The following is a 19751-nucleotide window of genomic DNA, read 5'->3' as shown; positions in this document are numbered from 1 at the left end:
GCTCAAGATCAATCTTTGAAGTTGTGTAGTTTATATCCAGATGCGGATTGTTCCTCACCTGGTCAACTGTACATTACGAGTTTCCGTGTTGCAAACTAGATAGCCTGCAGATTTTCGCTGATAATGGGAAAACAAAAAAAAAGTTTACTCACAAGTATTTCAAAATTAAATGAAACATGTGCTTTGTTATGCTACTCATTTCTCTACCGTAAAAAAAACAATGAACCACAGCAATGCTGGTACAGCAGGGTACAGCTAGTAAAACTTGAAATAAAATAAACTTAAATGGAATTTAGACGCAATTCAGTTATTTCCTTAGTTATTTTAATTAAAAAGAGAAAAATGTCCACGTGGACAAAGGGGGGTAGAGGTATGAAAATGTCCACACTTGTTCACGGAGAGGGAGGGGGGTTTCTAAATTGTGCTTTTTCTGTCCACGTGGTATGTGGACAGCCTTCTAATGTGTTTATTTACAGGCTCATAATATTAAATATAATGTTTGACAATCGACAGCGTGCAGTGCATGAGGTTTTTTTTCTTCAAAATTGTTGGTTTTGCGTAGCCACGCTTCACGCTTTTGGCGGTTTGGCTTTCTTGTGTGAAAGATTAGCCGATTAATAGACACTGATGATAACAAATGTCGCTAATAATCCATTTTCTTTATTTTATTTTCGCCGTTTATTAACGAGTATGAGCCTGCTCAAGGCCATCATTGAAGCCTTAGTTCCACTTCTAATGTGTTTATTTACAGGCTCATAATATTAAATATAATGTTTGACAATCGAAAGCGTGCAGTGCATGAGGTTTTTTTCTTCAAAATTGTTGGTTTTGCGTAGCCACGCTTCACGCTTTTGGCGGTTTGGCTTTCTTGTGTGAAAGATTAGCCGATTAATAGACACTGATGATAACAAATGTCGCTAATAATCCATTTTCTTTATTCTATTTTCGCCGTTTATTAATGAGTATGAGCCTGCTCAAGGCCATCATTGAAGCCTTAGTTCCATTTATGAACTTTTAAACTATTGTGTATCACATTCAAAAAACCATGCTCTTCTGGAAGCTTGCTAACAATCTTCACTGATTTTTTTTACCGAAATTCTGATTACTATCTGACTTTGAACGTTCGCTCACAATTAATCCATTCGTGTTGGAGGCAAGGCCGTGAGTAATGCGACGGTTGGCGCTTGGTTTTTTTTTTTAATATCATTGATGCTGTGTGCGATGTTTCCTTCTTTTTCGTCTATTACCATCACATTTTCCCTACCAATCCAACTAGCTTAGTACACCACGGAGAGACTAGCCAGCACTGTGAATGAAGAACTATTTTCCAGCGATTATTTCAGTTAAGCACTAACCGCCCGCGTGTTCAAACGCTTTTCAGCTTTGCTTCGCCCACAGTGAGGTGGCTTACCGGGAAGCCACACGCGTTTAGCTCTACTGACTTTAGACAATTGTGGTTTGATTTACTGTAAAGTGTTTTAGAAAAGTGTGTGTTGTGCTCTGCAATTTCAGACTAGTTTATTTGTCTAAAAAGTTTATTTATGATATTCACGAAAGAAGGAAATACGGGATGAGTGATTATTGTCGCCGGATTTCAAATGAGTTGGAAGCATGAACGCTTCATTTTTCGCAATAGTAAAGAATCAATCAATCCAATTCCCCCATAACATGACGCCACTTCTATGTATAACATAATGTTGATATGTATAACATAAAGTTGATATAATCGTTGATAATCGAGCCGTGGAAAATGTAGCTCTGAGATACTAATAGAAAAGTGACAGAAAGAGAGTTTAGCGACTGGTGTTGGAGACAGTACATAGTGTTCTTAGAGATCTCGTTGGAAGATATGTGCAATGAAAAATGCAGCTCTGGAATCTCTCCTTGCGACCGTTTCTGCTGCTTTCCGGTACCATTGATGGTGGCTGTGTGAAAATGTCTTCCATAGCTGGCTATCTGGTTGCAATCTTTGTAGCGGAATATGTAATGGTGGTTGGCGGTTTTCATCTTGATGTGCAAAAAGTGAATCACATTTTATTGGAAAATTCAAAGGTAAAATGTTTACATATGTGATTGTGAACAATAGATGCACGTTACGCATTTATTCTAATGACTTTTTTCTGTAGAACTAATCAACGCTTCAATATTTAGACGACCATATCATTTTCGTGGGTCATTTCGAATGAGAACTATTGAAGAACTATCGAATGAGAACTATCGATTCGAATGAGAACTATTGAATTTAGAATAATTATACCACGAAAAATGTTCCTTGAAAAATTTGTGCACCAACTGATGTTGTAACTAAGAATGTTAAATTGTATGTATGTATGTATATTCCTAAACGGATCATTAGAATGTCGTTACAGAGTGATACTGAAAGGTAGAATTAATTCTGAAAAAGGTAACGCCCTATCGCAAAGGAGGACCTGTTTTCTAGTAGAGTATGGTCCTTTTAGTAATGGTACAGAAACTTTTGCGTGTATTTCTATTTTTAATTGGCCTTTTTTTTCTTAGACAATGGGAACTTTTTTTGTGAATTCTAGAATAGTTCTTCATTCGTATGTACTGGTCGTAGTCGTTTTTTTTTATCGAAACGCATTTCTCTTGCCCCTCTAATCTGAGTATCGATGGTTTATATACCCGTAATATTCGAGATAAGATTTTAATGGTTTGGAGAGAATACGAATGAACAAACAAAGAACTTCAGAATCATTTACTACCGTTTTTGCATATAAATCACCATGATGAATGGTTATTCCAACAGGATAATCCATCATATCATAAACATCGGAAGGATATGACATGGTTTATCGAACGGGGGCTTCAGATTTTGAACCGGGTAGCGTATTTACCAGATTAAAACCTAATTGAGAATATATGGGATCTTACGAAGAGTAGATGCAACCAACAAACAGTATTGGAGTGTCGAAGATCTTAAATGAGCAATTTCCTCAGCATGGATCGTGATACAAGATTCAACAAGTCGCAACTCGATCGAAAGAACGCCAAATAGGTTGTTTTGAACTGATTTAGGAAATTCAATCCTCACTTCCAATATTTTTCCAACGGAATAAATTCGTTGATCCAAGTGACGAAGCAGCCAAAGGCCAAAGTCACTATAATACAGAAAAAAAAAACTGATTTAGAACTAAGGATGACTTACCCTTTTTGTAATTCATACGAAATTGATGTTAATTTTGTAAACGAGTAATAGTTTTCCATATGGGTCTATACGAGGGTCGTTCAAAAAATAAGACTCAGTGCCTCAGAAATCGCGGAAAAATAAAATTAGGACAAAAAACAAGGTGATTTTCGTAATCTACGTTTTATTTTCTATTTTTCTACATAATCGCCGTAACGTTCGAGGCATTTTTCATAGCGTGGCACGAGTTTTTCTATTCCGAGCGCGAAGTGCGTAGCGTCCTACTTTTTGAAGTACGATGTAACTGCTTCACGAATTTCTTCAGTGTTATCGAATCGTTGACCACCGAACGCCTGAAAATTGAATGGTTCTATCATTATGGGAATATCGCATTATTTGCTGTATTGTGGACGTTTTCGTGTGTGATTATTTGTTTTACGGGCTCTTTGAATATTTGATTTGGCCGTGAATTTCAGGTTAGATCTTAGAACGAGAGCTAGATCATTTCATGCTTGATAGCTTAACATTCATTCCCAACCCCAACGTTGTATAGACATTTCTCAATATTTACTTCTCAAGTAGCTGTTCGCAAATAACCTAACGCCATTAGTCAATCTCTTGGCCCATGTCCGTTTTTAAGTTTTGAAATTCTGTATTTTCGAAAACCATCTCATCCTTCCATCATCTCTCGCTTTGTCGGGCTTCGACATCAAGATCATCGCGGTGAAATGGCGCATCATGATTATGATACGAATCGACTGAATTGGCTTAGTAGGTTATATTCTTTGGGGTCGACTTGACGAATGGTAAGGTGGACTGGAGGACAGGAAAAGTTTGTGTTAAATTTGATAGAAATACTACTATGTTTGTCACTCTTCAACTGTCAACAGTGACAAAAAATGTTAAACATTGGAAAAAAGTTAACTGAAATATTTAACGTATGTACCGTTCTGAATCATATTTAGGACGCTTAAGGCATATGATGCAGAAAACAGATCCCAACTTCATGGTTTATATTTTTAGTAAATTAGTTCAATATGCTTTTAATCCTCAACATAAAAGAATCATCGACTAAAATGCTTTTCAAATCAAGCGAATAAAAATCAAACTTCGGACACTATTGATAAGAAAATCAAATTTCGGACACTTTATTTTGTAACTTTTTGAACGAAAATTACATTACACTTGATTATATTTTATAGTCAACTGCGAAACACTTACCAAGCAAGCACTGTAACCTGATAACGATGATGAGAACTTATGAAACACGAGAGAAATTTAAATATTGATGAAGGGGTAAATTCTACGTGCTCACGCCAAACTAACGTCAAACACAAACGATAATGAGTAGTGATGTTGGATTTTTTCCTACTATGTAATAATTCAAATGTAATTCACAAATGAAGTGATAGTGAAACCAAGGGATTACTCTAAAGAAGCAATTGTGATATTAATTTTAAAGTTATATAATCAGTGCATTAAGCATTTCAAGGTATTAGAACAAAGTGACCGAAATATGATGTTGTCCGAAATATGATTCAGAACGGCACATGATTTGAGGAACAGCAACAGGACTTTGTTTTCACCAATGCCACTCAAGAATAAATTAACAGATTAAAAGTAGTTCCAAACTATTGCATAAGATATGTTTTCAGTATTCCAAGATTAAGAGGATTTGGGTTTACACAGACATGTATGGGAGTGACAATTCACCCAATTTTATAAGTACAAAGTCTGTTCTATTTTGTTACGCCTAATAACAACAAGAGTGTCGAACAATCTATTTTATCAACAAGTTTTTCACTGTAACACACAATTGAACCACTTTTTATTTGATATCTTTCATCGCACTATTATAATAAGTTCCTGTTCTCTAGAGGCATAGTGTTTTTGAATCATTTACCAAGAATTTATTAGTTATCAAGTAAGGAAAGGTTGGGACAAAAAGTTAAAATTGTAAATAAAACCAAAAAAGTAATTTACAAAGAGCAGTTCGATGTAAATTTTCGTCTGCAGAAAATAAGCTTCTCTTTGTAATTTTTTGACGAAAATAAAATAATAATCAAGTAGGGTAAGACGGACACTCCACCAAAAAAAAGCAAACATTTTGTTTTGAAAACAATTTGACACACACATTTGTATACTTGAGCGAAAACGGTTGCGAGTAGATGTGGTAGAACAGAGAATTAATAGGAGAATTGTGAGAGAATTGTAAGGTTCAGCGATAGTATGGAGGAAAAGGGAAATGATGAAGCAATGGCCCGGGGAATAATTCGCGATCGATATCTGGACTTTTTGAATAGAGGCGCGATGTATGACAAGCGTTTGTCCAAGAGCACGGCCGAAACTTTGGGCATCGATTAATCGTTCATATCCCTGTTTATCGGCACACCCTGTGGTCTAGTAGATCAGCACTATTTTGAATCATGAAAGGCCAACCCTCTGGCCTGGATGGCCATGAATACAAAGGCACCCCTCTCGTCGGTCCCACTGTTAACCCTTTCGTTACGAGCGTCGTCTATAGACGACATCCGCGCGACGAGCTGTGTGTTCGAGCGTCGTCTTTAGACGACATGAAATTCATACGATCACACGAGCGCGATGTGCATACGTTTCGGCGCAATGCTCCGTACAGGGGTAGCACTTTGGCGGAGCACACTGCCGTAATGAAAGGGTTAAGTATGATTTGAATTTCAAACGCGAGTTAGCAAACGAGCTATCGCTGGAGTTTGCTGACTTCCCAAACATCACCATCGTCGATAATATCAACAACGAACGCAGCGAGCAGAGCTATCATCGCGCGATGCGGAGTCAGCGGAACGTTTTCACGATAACGGCAGTCGAATAGAGTGTGGGAGAAAATATTAGAATCAATAAAGTTAGTCTGATTCGATCAGCGTAGCTAATAAGATCTTTTTTAAAAACTCCGAACCATCCGTGGTCATTTAACTGGCGCCCGAATAGGGACCTTCACGGCGGGAACTGTCATTCAAATTCAAACAGACGAGAAAATGAGCCGGAATGCCATCTCACATATTACATATTTTCGAGAAAAGGCATTGGATTCCTTTATTAGGGGTCTGGAAAAGCCTCTTAATGTATTGTTGAAAACTGCAACACCAACAAATTTGGCAAAAGCATATCAATTCTGTATTGATTACTACAATATGGATGCGAGAAGCGCCCCATTCAGAAATGATTTCTCCAATTATCAGGTTCCAAACCCAGAGAGCTAGATATGCCCAGGTTCCCACCAAAAATTCCACCTCGTAATCAAAACTTACCTCCTCCGCCACCGAGAAAATTCCAACAACCACTTTATCCTCAACAGAATTTGAATCCCTTTCTTCCTATCCAAAAAAGTAATCCAAATCCATTTTTACAACCTCAACCACGATTCCAACAAAATCCCAATCCATTTTTGCAGTACCAAAACAGATTTCAACAAAATCCAAATCCTTTCAATCATCCACCGAGACCTCTCCCGAGACCTGAGCCGATGGAAGTAGACCAAAGTATTCGGTCACGAATGCTAAATTACGGAAACCGACCATCATTCCCTATAAAACGACAGCACCCCCCATCATTACAAGTACAAAATTTCAAAAGGCAAGCACATCCTATGGAAGGAACAGCATCCGATAACGAAACAAATATCAATGATGTGACTAATGTTGAACAATATCCAGAATATCAGTTTGAAGAATACGAAACTAATCAGGATTCCTACATACCCGATGACAGTATCGAATTCTCTGAGAACATTGAATAACCCGATACAACCCAAGAAACGAAGTTTTTAGGATGGAACCCAAGCTGGTAAAACCAGCTCTACCATTTATCTATTTGAAAACAACTATCGGAAATTTTCCCTTCCTTATTGACACTGGAGCGAATATAAATTTAATCAACCCTAAATTGGCTTGGAGTTACAACATTTCAAAACCATACGATTTTTCAGCAAATCAAATTTCGAGCGCTAATGGAAATTTCAATGCCACATCGGCAATTGACATAAACTTCTTTTATCCAAAAATAAATTTCAAATCGCAATTCCTACTTCACAAATTCCATCCGTTCTTTTATGGAATTATTGGTACGGGAATATTAAAAGCCCTCAATGCAAATATCGACATGAATAGGATGACTCTCACTTTAACTAGAAATTCTGAAAATTTAGTAATCCCTCTACAGGAATACATTCCCCAGAAGCAAACTACGAACAATTTAGAAAAATTTAGAATTTCTCATCTCACCTTCGGAGAAAAGGAAAAATTGGAAGAAGTTTTGAATGCCAACAAAACGGTGTTTCATGAGCCGAATTCAAAACTTACATATGCAACAAAAATTGAATGCACAATTAATACTACAGACGATATTCCAGTTCACCAAAGAGTTTACCCTTACCCAGCAGCATATACAGAAGAGGTAAACAAACAAATAAAAAAGCTTCTTGATGACGATATTATCCGTCCTTCCCGTTCAGCTTGGACAGCCCCCGTTTGGGTGGTTCCCAAAAAAACAGATGCATCCGGAGAGAAAAAATTCAGAATGTTCATTGATTACAGGAAAATTAATGAAAAAACAATATCAGATCGATACCCTATGCCGGAAATTGGCTACGTAATCGATCAGCTTAAAGGCCAAAAAATTTTTTCCACGCTTGATCTGGCCTCTGGCTTTCATCAGATCAGGTTGAAAGAGGATGACATACAAAAGACAGCATTCTCTATAAACAATGGCAAGTACGAGTTCACTAGAATGCCATTTGGGCTTAAAAACGCCCCTGCAACTTTTCAAAGGGCAATTGACGACGCCTTGCGAGAGCACATAGGAAAGATCTGTTACGTTTACATTGATGACGTGATAGTTTTCGGAAAAACTCTCGAAGAACATTTGAAGAATTTGAATATTATTCTAAAAACATTAAATGAAGCGAACTTCAAAATTCAATTGGACAAATCCGAATTCTTACATTCTGATGTAGAATTCTTAGGATACATAATCAGTTCGGAAGTTGATGCCTTAAAATAATAAAAAAATTGAAGTGATTCAAAAATTTCCAGAACCCAAGACGATAAAAGACCTGAGATCATTCCTTGGAATGATGGGTTATTACCGTCGATTTGTAAAGGACTTTGCGAAAATCGCAAAACCCCTAACAAATCTTCTACGAGGGGAGAGAAACCCTATGTCGAGCAAAAAAATCTATCTTTCCGATATTGAAAAACAATGCTTTAATAAAATGAAAAACTTACTTTCATCATCTGACATATTAATATATCCTGATTACGAAAAACCATTTCTACTAACAACAGACGCCTCAGACTTTGCTATCGGAGCGGTACTATCTCAAGGCGAGATGGGTAAAGACAAACCGATACATTTTGCTTCAAGAACATTATCAGCGACAGAAGAAAGATTTTCTGTTCCTGAAAAGGAGATGTTAGCAATTCATTGGGTCTTACAGACGTTTAGAAATTATCTTTATGGAACCAAATTTAAAATTCTTACTGATCATCAGCCCCTCACATTCGCACTCTCACCAAAGAATACGAACGCCAAACTCAAAAGATGGAAATCGTACTTAGAAGAGCACGATTACGAAATAGTATATAAACTAGGAAAAACTAATGTTGTTGCTGATGCATTGAGTAGAATGGTATGCTCTATGACCGTTACTCAACGTTCTGCTAATACCAGTGACGATTTCTACATTATATCAACAGAGGTACCAATTAACGCTTTCCGTCATCAAGTAATTATTAAAAAAGGTCCAAATTCAGTAAGAGTCGAACATCCTTTCGAATCATATACAAGAGTTTCTATTAGTATGAATGACATTAACGAAGCTTCTATCTTGCAGGTTCTAAAAAATCATTTTAACGTTAGCTTGGTAAATAGATTATTAACAGATGAAACCATAATGGGAAAAATTCAAGAAACATACAGAAAACACTTCGGCCAACAACGACTGTTAAAAATTCGGTTTACTCAAAAGCAGCTCGAAGACATCCAGGATGAGGATAAGCAGTGGGACGTTGTAAGGAACGAACACATGAGAGCTCATAGATGTGTTCAAGAAAATAAACTACAAATTATGCGGAAATTCTACTTTCCAAAACTTCATCAAAAATTGAGAGATTTTATCGTCAACTGTCGTATCTGCAATGAAAATAAATACGACAGAAATCCAATAAAATACCCCCTTCAGAAAACTCCAATACCTAACGCTCCTTTCCAGATTGCTCATGTAGACATACTATTCCTCCAAAATCTTCATTTTCTCACCTATATAGATAAATTATCCAAATTCGCCCAAGTTATGTTCGTTGAATCACGAGCAGCAGTTGATATAGTTCCAGCTCTTAAAGAACTCCTTTCAAAATATAAAACACCAGAAATTTTGGTCATGGACGGCGAGAAGTCATTTATGACCGGAGACCTGGTAAATTATTATAACAGTAATGTAATTAGCACCTATATTACAGCGACTGGTAGAAGTGAGATGAATGGAACAGTTGAACGGCTCCATTCAACACTTCTAGAATTGTATCGAATCACCAAAGCAGAAAATCCTACTAAACCTGTCAAAAAAATAAAAATATCAAAAATTAATAACAGCACAGTCACAACCGATGAACGATATCAAGATAAGAGAAATCTAATTCATTGTATTTCCATTACAGATTAGGACTTTTGATACTCCAGATTCACATCTCTATATTCACCATTTCAATATCAGTTCATATCAGTACCACATAAAAAATTTGAGGAACATGTTTGATCAAATAGAAACCAATCAATTTCCCACATTAATCATAGAAGAATTTGAACAGATTGATTATGTGCTGAAAACACTTATTTCAACTAAAAGAGCCAAACGATGGGATAGCTTAGGATCAGCATGGAAATTTGTAGCAGGCAGCCCAGATGCTGACGATTTAAGAATAATTAACTCCTCACTCAATAGTCTCAACCAGAATAACAACGCACAGGTAAAAATCAACAAAGAACTAAACCTACAGATGAAAGAATTTGTACTTAAAACCTCTCATGCCATATCATTGTCTAACTCGATATCTCTTGAAAGTCAGTCAGTCAATATATTCCTAAATTTATCTACATCTACAAAATATCTACATGATAAATTAGAACAAATTATCGATAGCATAAGTTTTGCAAAGATAGGTATTCTAAACAGAAACATTCTAAGTCCAGGAGAAATACAAGCACTAGTTCAAAAATTACACGATGAAAATGTAAAAACCCATTCTATTACCGAAGCACTATCGTATGCAGAATCATCAGTGGCAACCAACAACAAGGAAATAGCTCTGCTCATCAAAATTCCGGAGCTAGACGGAAGAGTATTTAAAAAAATTCACATCTATCCAATCAATCATCACCAAAGGCAAATCCACATTACGAACTATCTGACACACGGCAATGAGATCTACGCCGTTAATTCTTTGAATCCAACAATCTTCAATATAGACGAAATAATACCAGAAAAATCAAAATGCATCTCAGAACTTTTGATTGGAACACCAGCCAGTTGTAACTTTACTCTCGACCCCATACAAGAAGAAATCATTATTATAGACAACAAAAACCTCATCATAAACTACAACAGAAATTTCTCACTAACAACCAATTGTGGGATCATCAACAGAAACTTATCAGGTTCATTTTTCATTTCATTTGAAAATTGTGATGTTTCGATCGACAACAACACATACAGCAGCAGTATCCAAAATTTAGAAGAAACTCCTTTACAAATACCGCCAGAAGGCATTTCTGTGGAACAGAAACACCTCATCATCAATTTGAGCCTTGAACATTTACACGAATTGCATCTCGAAACAAGAAAGGATCTGGAAAATATCAAATTACAAACAAATAGTTTACACTGGCCAAAGATAACCATTTTCGGAGGAATCACTTTTCCCTTCACCATCATCAGTATAGCTATACTTTATATTCTGGTATCCAACAGATCGACAAAAATCGAAATTCAACATGAATATTCATTGAAGGACGCCCCAACGATATTGGATGACAAATCCATCAGAAGATTGACGTTTGCAGATGTGATTTGCCTGGAGCCTCATCACTAAGCCGGGAGGAGTTAGCAAACGAGCTATCGCTGGAATTTGCTGACTTCCCAAACATCACCATCGTCGATAATATCAACAACGAACGCAGCGAGCAGAGCTATCATCGCGCGATGCGGAGTCAGCGGAACGTTTTCACGATAACGGCAGTCGAATAGAGTGTGGGAGAAAATATTAGAATCAATAAAGTTATTCTGATTCGATCAGCGTAGCTAATAAGATCTTTTTTAAAAACTCCGAACCATCCGTGGTTATTTAACTCGCGAAGCCCCTCCAGCTACATAGTAGTAGGTCGATCCTGAGACACAATTTGGGAGATCTCTTGCTACCTTTAAAAGGATGGAATAGGGTGTAGAATCGAAATCTAAAAACAGAATATGTGAGAAATAATGGATGATTTCGAACACCTCTAACTCGTCCATTCTTTGATAGATTGCTAAGATATTTGCATCAATCGATTGGAGATATTTCTACGCATCTATCACAACAGTGAACATTATGTTAAACAAACAATTGAATGATTGTAAAATGTCTAAACCTAAACGCACTAAATCTCATGTTTTGGTTGGTTCAATTTTTGCTCCTCAAATTGTATCGACCAAAAGGAGCGACTAATACAATTTACAATTTGAAAACAACAATACCACTGCGAGAACAATCGTAGCTATCCACCGTGCATATCATTCTATCCAAGGAGAAGAAGAAAAAGAAGCTACCATATAAATGCTAGGATCGCTTTAGCCAACCTCTAGAGGCGAATGAACTGTAAGGTTCAAAACCAAAAGAAAAAGAAGAAGTCTACCTCAGTTTCTATTTTGCTACCGTGTTGAACGGATGTGCAAATTTTTGTTGTTGTTGCTATGTTATTGTGTTATTTTGTTATTATTATTGAATCGCTTCTGAGCTAGAGTTGTGAATGAAAAATGTCAAACCGCATTGCTATTCTGATCTTTCTTTGAATTTTTGTTCTCAGACCCAAGGCGAAGCCTCGATGAAAAAAATCTTCTCGTCTGTTTTCGTTAGTGGAAGAGAGTTTGTGTATGATTGACTCACGCGTAGGCATTTTACGCGTTATCAATGGTGAGTCCCTGTGGCTGCAGTAATGATGATGATGGTGGTCCCGCCTCCTTCCCCTTCGGAGATTTGAGAAAGACGACTTATCTAAAAGTTAATTTTTTTTCTCAACATTGAAATCAGTTTAGCAAACACAAAAAAAAACGAACTGATGTTTTTTTACAGATATAAGTTTCAAAAATTGCAATTTCAAAAGACAAGCCAATAATCAGTCATGTCCCGGTTCCGACGAAGCCTATGCAGTCATGTGGTCCACCAGAGCACAAGTCCGCCAGCCTTGTTTTGGATTGATTATGAGTATTCTCATTCAGAGAAATCGAGAAAGTGTCCTTTACGAATAATTTCCAGACCGGCACTTAGAAAACTTTCAATTTCATATCCTTTATATTTGTGTAACGAGCGCGACGCTCAGACTTTTGTAGACACCTTTTTTTATCTAATACAACTATAAAAACGACAAAATAAAAATAAAAATAGTTTATCATCACCAAGATCATGACAGACATAATAGAGATAATAGATAATCAATCCATTTAAAAAAAGGCCATTTATAAAATTTGAATAGTCTACATCATATAATCCGTTCAAAAAAATTTCGTCAGGTTCATTGAAAATAATAAAACAAGCTGCAAAAAATTGTCCACATTAAATTATTCGTTCGTATAAAATTTCGTCAGTAATAATCTTTGACATAAAAATTGAAAAAAAACTCGTTCCGCTGTGTTCCGCACTGCTTTCACGTGTAAAATGCAGTGCCTCTTAAATTCTGTAAGTGTTGTTGTGCATTTAATATGTCTTGGCATCGAGTTGAACACATTTATTCCTTTGAAATACAAGGAATTCAGTGGAGCACATGTCAAGAAATGGGGAGTTCTTAATAAATTCGCGTTTATACTGGATTCTCGATATTTGTGTATCATTGAGGAGAGATGATTGATTTGTATAGCTGTATTTTACTGTAAATAGTTGAATCGTTTTTCAATCAACATAAGATTCCATACTTTTTGCCAATTTTCTTGATGACATTGTCAATGTGAGTGTTACACCTGAGTTTGTCATCAATAATCACGTCAAAATATTTAATGTCTCGAACGCGATCAATAGTCTCATTATCAATTACGATGGAGACGTTTTCATTTAAACGATTTCGCAAGATTACCATATATTTAGTTTTACTTATGTTCAATTTCAATTGCCATCTTCTTAAAGAATATAAATCTCTATTCAAATGTAAAACGACCTGATCTAAATCATTAGCTGCAATGAATAACACAGTATACAGAACAGCTTCCAGAACCATGAAATAGTTGGAAGTGGACATAATAAAAATAATAATGAGAATCGAAGTTACAGTATCCATTGTGATTATTGATGAAACGTGGTGTTTTCAATACGAACCCCAAACGTATGGTTCCAAAGCGCCAAAGTGTGGAATGGCTGCACGTACTTAATCCTATATAAAAAAAAATCGTCTGTTCCGACGTAACAGATACATCGTCACTCCGCGAGCAATAAGTTAATTAATAATCGTTTATTATTTTTGGAATTTTAGAAAAGTATTTTTACAGCTCATACTCTAAAACGTTTTTAGTGTTGGATGGTAAATGGATTCAAAGAATGTATGCTTGTATAACACCAAAAAATCATATCGAGTTAGACAGCTATACAAAGTACCGTGGCTATACAAATCTGGAAAAAAGAGCAAAATCAAGCTGCCAGTGAACTCAATATTAACTCATTATATGTTATCATCCACCTCGTTCTGTTAATATTGCACGAACGACTAGCGCATTCAATTTTTCATTGCTGTCGAACGAAGCGTCATTCGGGTTGAAATAGTACTGGAAGCTGAGTGCAAGTAGCAACAATGATAATCGATCTAGAACCAGATCATAGACCCATACGCATCTAATCATGTGGTGGTACATTTATGTTCAAACACTTGCGTGCCGATGACCGTCGCTGGTTTAGTGACGACCTGGTTTCTAATTATTTGTTGAGTTAGTCGTGAACAATTCATCGGTCGGCTAGCGGAGCCTAACAGTTTGAAGCGGTCATCGAAGCGTCAATAATTGTGAATGCTTCTAGGCGTGATATGCGTGCTTCCTAAACTTAGGAACATTTTTGGCAATTTTGATCACTTTGATATGTATGTTGAAGTTAGTAGTGTGAATGTTCTCACTAGTGCGAATGCACGAAGAGGATTTGTCAAAGCTTACGAGCTTTGTTGATACGCTCTCTGCATACGATTCAGTTGGCTGATCCACGCATTCTCATCGTGGGAGAGAGAAAATGTTTATTTAAATAATGTTGACTTTGAAAATAAAAGTATGAAAGGAAAAGCTAACCTCAAACTGCTTTCGAACAATGTCGTTTGAATAATTTGAATGTCAAAGACTCCGGTTCATTGTGATGAGCGGTGACTTTTTTTTTGGCGTGGTAATGACAGAAACCGTATGATAGCATTTGAACGGACGACTAAATCATTTTCACAATTTTTTTCATTCGTATTTTAAGTCTAAAATCTGTCTATTTTTTAGTTAGAGCCATATTCCGATTGTTTATTCATGTTACGATTGTGATAGCATTTGCTTAGTGCTTTATGACTACTTGATTCCACTGCAATTTCCATGATAAATATCACATTAAATTTCCCAAAGCGATTTAATTTATTTATCGTCAACATCAACAACAACGAAAACAAGCAACACCTTCAGGCGTAAGTGTCTATCAGAAGTCACAAAATAAACGGTTTTCACACAGTAAACCTTATTCATCTGCCAAGCTCTGAGACGCCGAAATGTCTGAACATCGTTAAAGACGTACTTTTTGATCTCATTTTCTACGTTGCATAACTGGAAACAAAACAAGTCTTCGACAAAAAAATGCATTACACTTAGTGGCAGTTCCATTAATTACCCGGTACCCATCTTTTGTGTACTTGCTTTCATGTACTTTGCAGTTTGGAAGTAAGCACGAGTTGCGGCATTGCTCAAACATTCCATTCTTCTTCGGAATTACCATTTTCGCATGGGTATCATATCATCTTTTAACGAGTTTACTGCGCTTTCAAAAACGGAAAGGCATCAATTGCTCTAAATTCATGCAACACTAGGTGCTCTCAGGTGTGAACAGATGAAATAGTACAGCGCTGAGAACGCTTGGTTCGATGCGGTGCCGTGGGACTTAATCGTCTAATTGTGTAATCCTAGCTGCTCCGTGGAAAATGATATATATTGGATAATGATGGTTCTTTGAACGATCTCTGAGCAAAACAAGTATTTCAAAATAATGCTTTTTTGACGGTTAGTCATTCATCTTAATTTGTAGAGAATGTTCAAGGTTTCTTCTACACCATCAGCAAAACATACAAGCTTCCTTTCTCTTATTGATTAGTAGTTAGTAGCGGTTACGAGTAGATGAGTGCCAAAATGTGTAGTTAGAAGAATGTTGTCGAAGTATACTTCTGGACGAAGTTCGCGAACATATCGCGGTAAAGTTGAATTTAACTAAATAATACTGAATCGATGTTCCACTAGTGACGAAAATTGTCACTAGTCACAGTAATTCCATGTTGTCATGCTCAAATAAAATTGACAAAGAATTATATTTCCAATAAAGCCAAATGCAAGGAAATTAACACAACTTATGTATGGGTATGTAAGTATGTCGAAACACTCTATATGAGGTGTGTAAAAAAAGCATTATTGAAGGCTCCGATTATAATACACTCGATCAAATAAAAATAGAGGAACAAAGTGTGGAGTCGAAATTTTTAGGTGATTTTTGAGATGCTGTAACTTCACGAGAAATCAGCACATGAAGATGGATTTTTTTTAATGTTACCATTCATTCATTTTGAGAGTACGCATAGCATTTTGTTGTTTTGGTACAGTGTGCAATGGAGTGTTCCTTTAACTTACTCCAAATGTTGATCGATTGGCTAAAAAAACGGCTGAATGTATCAATATGAAACGTTCACAGGAATGTAGAGTATACACTTGGCTAAAAATGTACCTGCAAACATTGGAACTTACTGCAATGTTTGCTAAATTACAGAAGATTTACTAAAACACTATTAAAACACGATGCAAAAAATTCAATTTTTTTCGTTAAAGTAACAAATTAACCTTGTACAAAATTTATTGGAATTTCCAAAACTGCTTTTCGATTTACGGTGGTATCATTGTTTATTGAATTATTCATCATCAAAGACGAAGGAAATTTTTTCATTCAAACAAACTCTGTATGGAAAGCTTCTACAGTAACGTTCTAGGAATTAAATGAAAGCTGTTTGAAAAGACTAGTTGGATTTGCTATTGAGGTGGTTGGCAAAAAATGTGTTAACCCACAAAAAGTTAAAAATAAGGAATCGATCTTCCGGATATTTTATTCCACTACATCTACGTTCACGCAGATTAAAATATGTTCGTAAAATATTCCAAAATATGAAAGTTGAAGCTTCAAAACGAGATATATACCAAGCTTCTTTTTGTGTCCAGTCTTATTTACCAGGTGTGCGAGTAGAAAACTGTCCGCTTGATGTTTGAGATGTTGCTAACGCTTACATTAAAAAGGACAATTTTAGGATAGTGGTAAAAAAACCACAAAAGTTAATTTATTGGGCATAAAACATAATTTTATTGACCATGTTACAAAAATATTCCGACGCTCTCTCAGGAGGCCTTCCGGCAGTTGGCCGGAATTTTTACCATTGCTGTCGAAAACATACTTGTTGGCATATTTTTCTATGCTTTATATTTTATATTATTTTATATTATATATATAGCTATATTTTTTTTTTCAAAACACTATAAACTCATCAAAAATGTATTATACGGGTTTCTAAAATATACTTTTTTTAAATCGATTACAAATATATCTGAAATGTACTCTCCGGGTGTTGATTGTAGCAAAATTGTTAATAATTACTTCAAAATCGATCACCTTTATTAATTCGTTTACAATTAGTGGCGTCTCCTTCGCCTGTTCAAGCTTTTCATAGGACAAATGGTCGGGGTTCCACCAAAACGAACAAAGCACCATTACTTACAACACTGGTTGTATGATGTTTTTTTAAATCAATTTATTTTCATTTATTATTTTGTCAAGAAGAGCAAAAGTGAGTCAATGTATATACCATTTATAAATTTAATCAAGAACCGTTACAAACTTTTCTTTGACTTTTATTCTGCGAAAGTGAACTGAGTGCATGTGTACCAAAACTAAAGTCATTTCTTTCTATATTTATGTGTTATTTTACAGATGCTCACAATCTTAGTGCTTTGAAGACATCTTGTTTGTAACACGTGAACGATAAAATAATAAATTTGATCATCCGCGGTCAATTAGTGGGAACCCAAGCTTCAAATTGAAATATCTCAAAATAATGTTTTTGGCGCTTGGTTTGTTTTGGAAGAACTCCGACAAAATGGACAATCTCAGAATAAAATTTATTTTTATTATTTCACATTTCAAATGAGGAATTATCGAAGGTATTTTATTCGTAAATGTGATATTATTCCGAATATCCTTATTTTGTTTACGGTTTGAGTGAAATTTTTCACCGTGAAGAATGTATTCTGATGGCTGCACTTGACTACACCACACAACTCGCACGTAAAACAACACAACCCTACAAAATAACGAGTAATGACTACCGGGTTCAAGTTCATCTTTCAACCCGCCGTCATTCATACATTTTTCTGCATCTTCAATTGTGACAGTGCAAACGCAATCAGTTATGTGTGAAGCGATCACTACTACTATTGCGCTGCCTTGCGCACAATATATTAGTGGTTCGAATTTTTTGCTGAACGAAGTCGATAGAAACGATAGAAAACACACACACCGTGATGAGCTACTTGTTCCATCATGGTGTGTGTGTTTTTTATCGTTATCACTATCACTTGGTCACGCGTCGCCTCTGTTTACAACTGACAAAATCGACAAATTGTCCAGGCGAGATTGGGACATAGCTAATTTCAAATAGTTCTTAAAAAGCTTAAGTTTCGAAAGGCATCTTTCATTAGACGCAACAGATACGAATATTGTCAGTAACAGTTTCAGACCTGTGACTCCACGATACTAGCAAGTTCTTCGTGTGAATTACAATTGAGAACGTTTTCTGCTATTATTCCTGCAGCGATCACTTGTTTCTTAAATTTTGGTTCTTCTACCAGTAGATCTTGCTCCAAATCGTCGTCTTAGAATGAAGACAGCTTTCGAGCAAATTGGTCATCTAAGTTCATCTTTGAATTTATGGTATGTTCTTTTTTGAATTTATTCAAGCATTCGTACATCGCCACCTATGCTTTCTCTTGCAACTTTCGCTGCTTCTTCTGACGTGTTTTTCGATGGATCAAGGTGGTTATATCAAGCACAATGCATTTGAATGTCGTGTGTCTAACAATTTCTGGTGGGTTTCGTCTTAGAAGAGTTCCAAGGGCTTAAGCTTTACAGCAACTCTGCCTATCACCATTACATTTTCCTATAGATTAAATTGAGCTGCATCTCTTTAAACACTGCATACCAGAAATGTGCCAAAAAGATAAAATTACCTAGTATAGTCATAAATTCGGGTACACGGAGTATTATAGAAATCATCTTTTTGTAAAATTTCTTTCGAAGTTTTATTCAGCTACTCAACAGCTACAAATAACACAAACAAGTTATTCGAAATGGAAAAACAAGAAGTGGGTTATATATGTGGTATAACCGCAAGGGTGACGTAGGACTATCGTTGATTTAGTGATCATTTGTTTTTAGTTGCATATGAATTCTGTATGAATGAATAAATTAATATTTGGGGGACTTCGAAAACGAGAACGTTACGTTGGAGCCACAATATTCAGCAAAAGAAGCAATCACACAAAAGTTGTATAATACTTAACACATTGCTTGTATTGTGATATGATTTGTATTCCATTTCTAATAAACAAAATATCTGTTGCATCAAATCAGTCTACATAATTTTTGCGTTCGCTAATCCTTTCTCACAACACCCATTTCTCGTTTGAGAAATTGTTGAGTAAACAACGTTTGCCAGTGCGCGTAATGCGGGAATTCCTTCTTAAGATTCATTGCACCTCTAATAAATTGCCGAAAGACGTGGTCTTACGTTGATCGCACTTGATTGAAAATCACAAAACGAAATGTATTTGGTCACAGTATTATATGGATAGAAAACATTAGAATAAACTCTTTTGCTTGAATGTAATTTTCAATTCCAAGGGGAACTGGCAGATTATTTTTCAGCAACGATGACATCTTTCCGGAATCTTCTCGATGCTGAATGGCAACCAAACGAAAAGAGTTCCGCTCGTGTATGTGTGTGTGTGGCGGCTATTCCGATGTCTCAAGCGGAACCGTTTTTCGATGCTAATATTCTTCTTGGTCGCCTTTTCAGTGGCATC

General features: G+C 36.1%; 1 protein-coding gene across 1 annotated transcript in view; it reads left to right on the top strand.

Annotated features, from left to right (window-relative positions):
* Nucleotides 1–1356: 1356 nt before the first annotated feature.
* The window catches only part of LOC129771926 (A disintegrin and metalloproteinase with thrombospondin motifs adt-1), a 47378-nt gene continuing 28983 nt past the window's right edge, over nucleotides 1357–19751 (top strand). The window contains exon 1 of the mRNA XM_055776073.1: nucleotides 1357–2052. Coding sequence (XP_055632048.1) covers nucleotides 1864–2052 — 189 coding nt within the window. The 5' untranslated portion in view covers nucleotides 1357–1863. The remainder of the gene's footprint in view (nucleotides 2053–19751) is intronic.

Source organism: Toxorhynchites rutilus, chromosome 2 (assembly GCF_029784135.1).
Source record: "Toxorhynchites rutilus septentrionalis strain SRP chromosome 2, ASM2978413v1, whole genome shotgun sequence".
In the NCBI taxonomy this organism is placed as follows: Eukaryota; Metazoa; Arthropoda; class Insecta; order Diptera; family Culicidae; genus Toxorhynchites; species Toxorhynchites rutilus.
The sequence above is the reverse complement of the archived record's forward strand: the minus strand, read 5'-3'. Positions and strand labels throughout refer to the sequence as shown.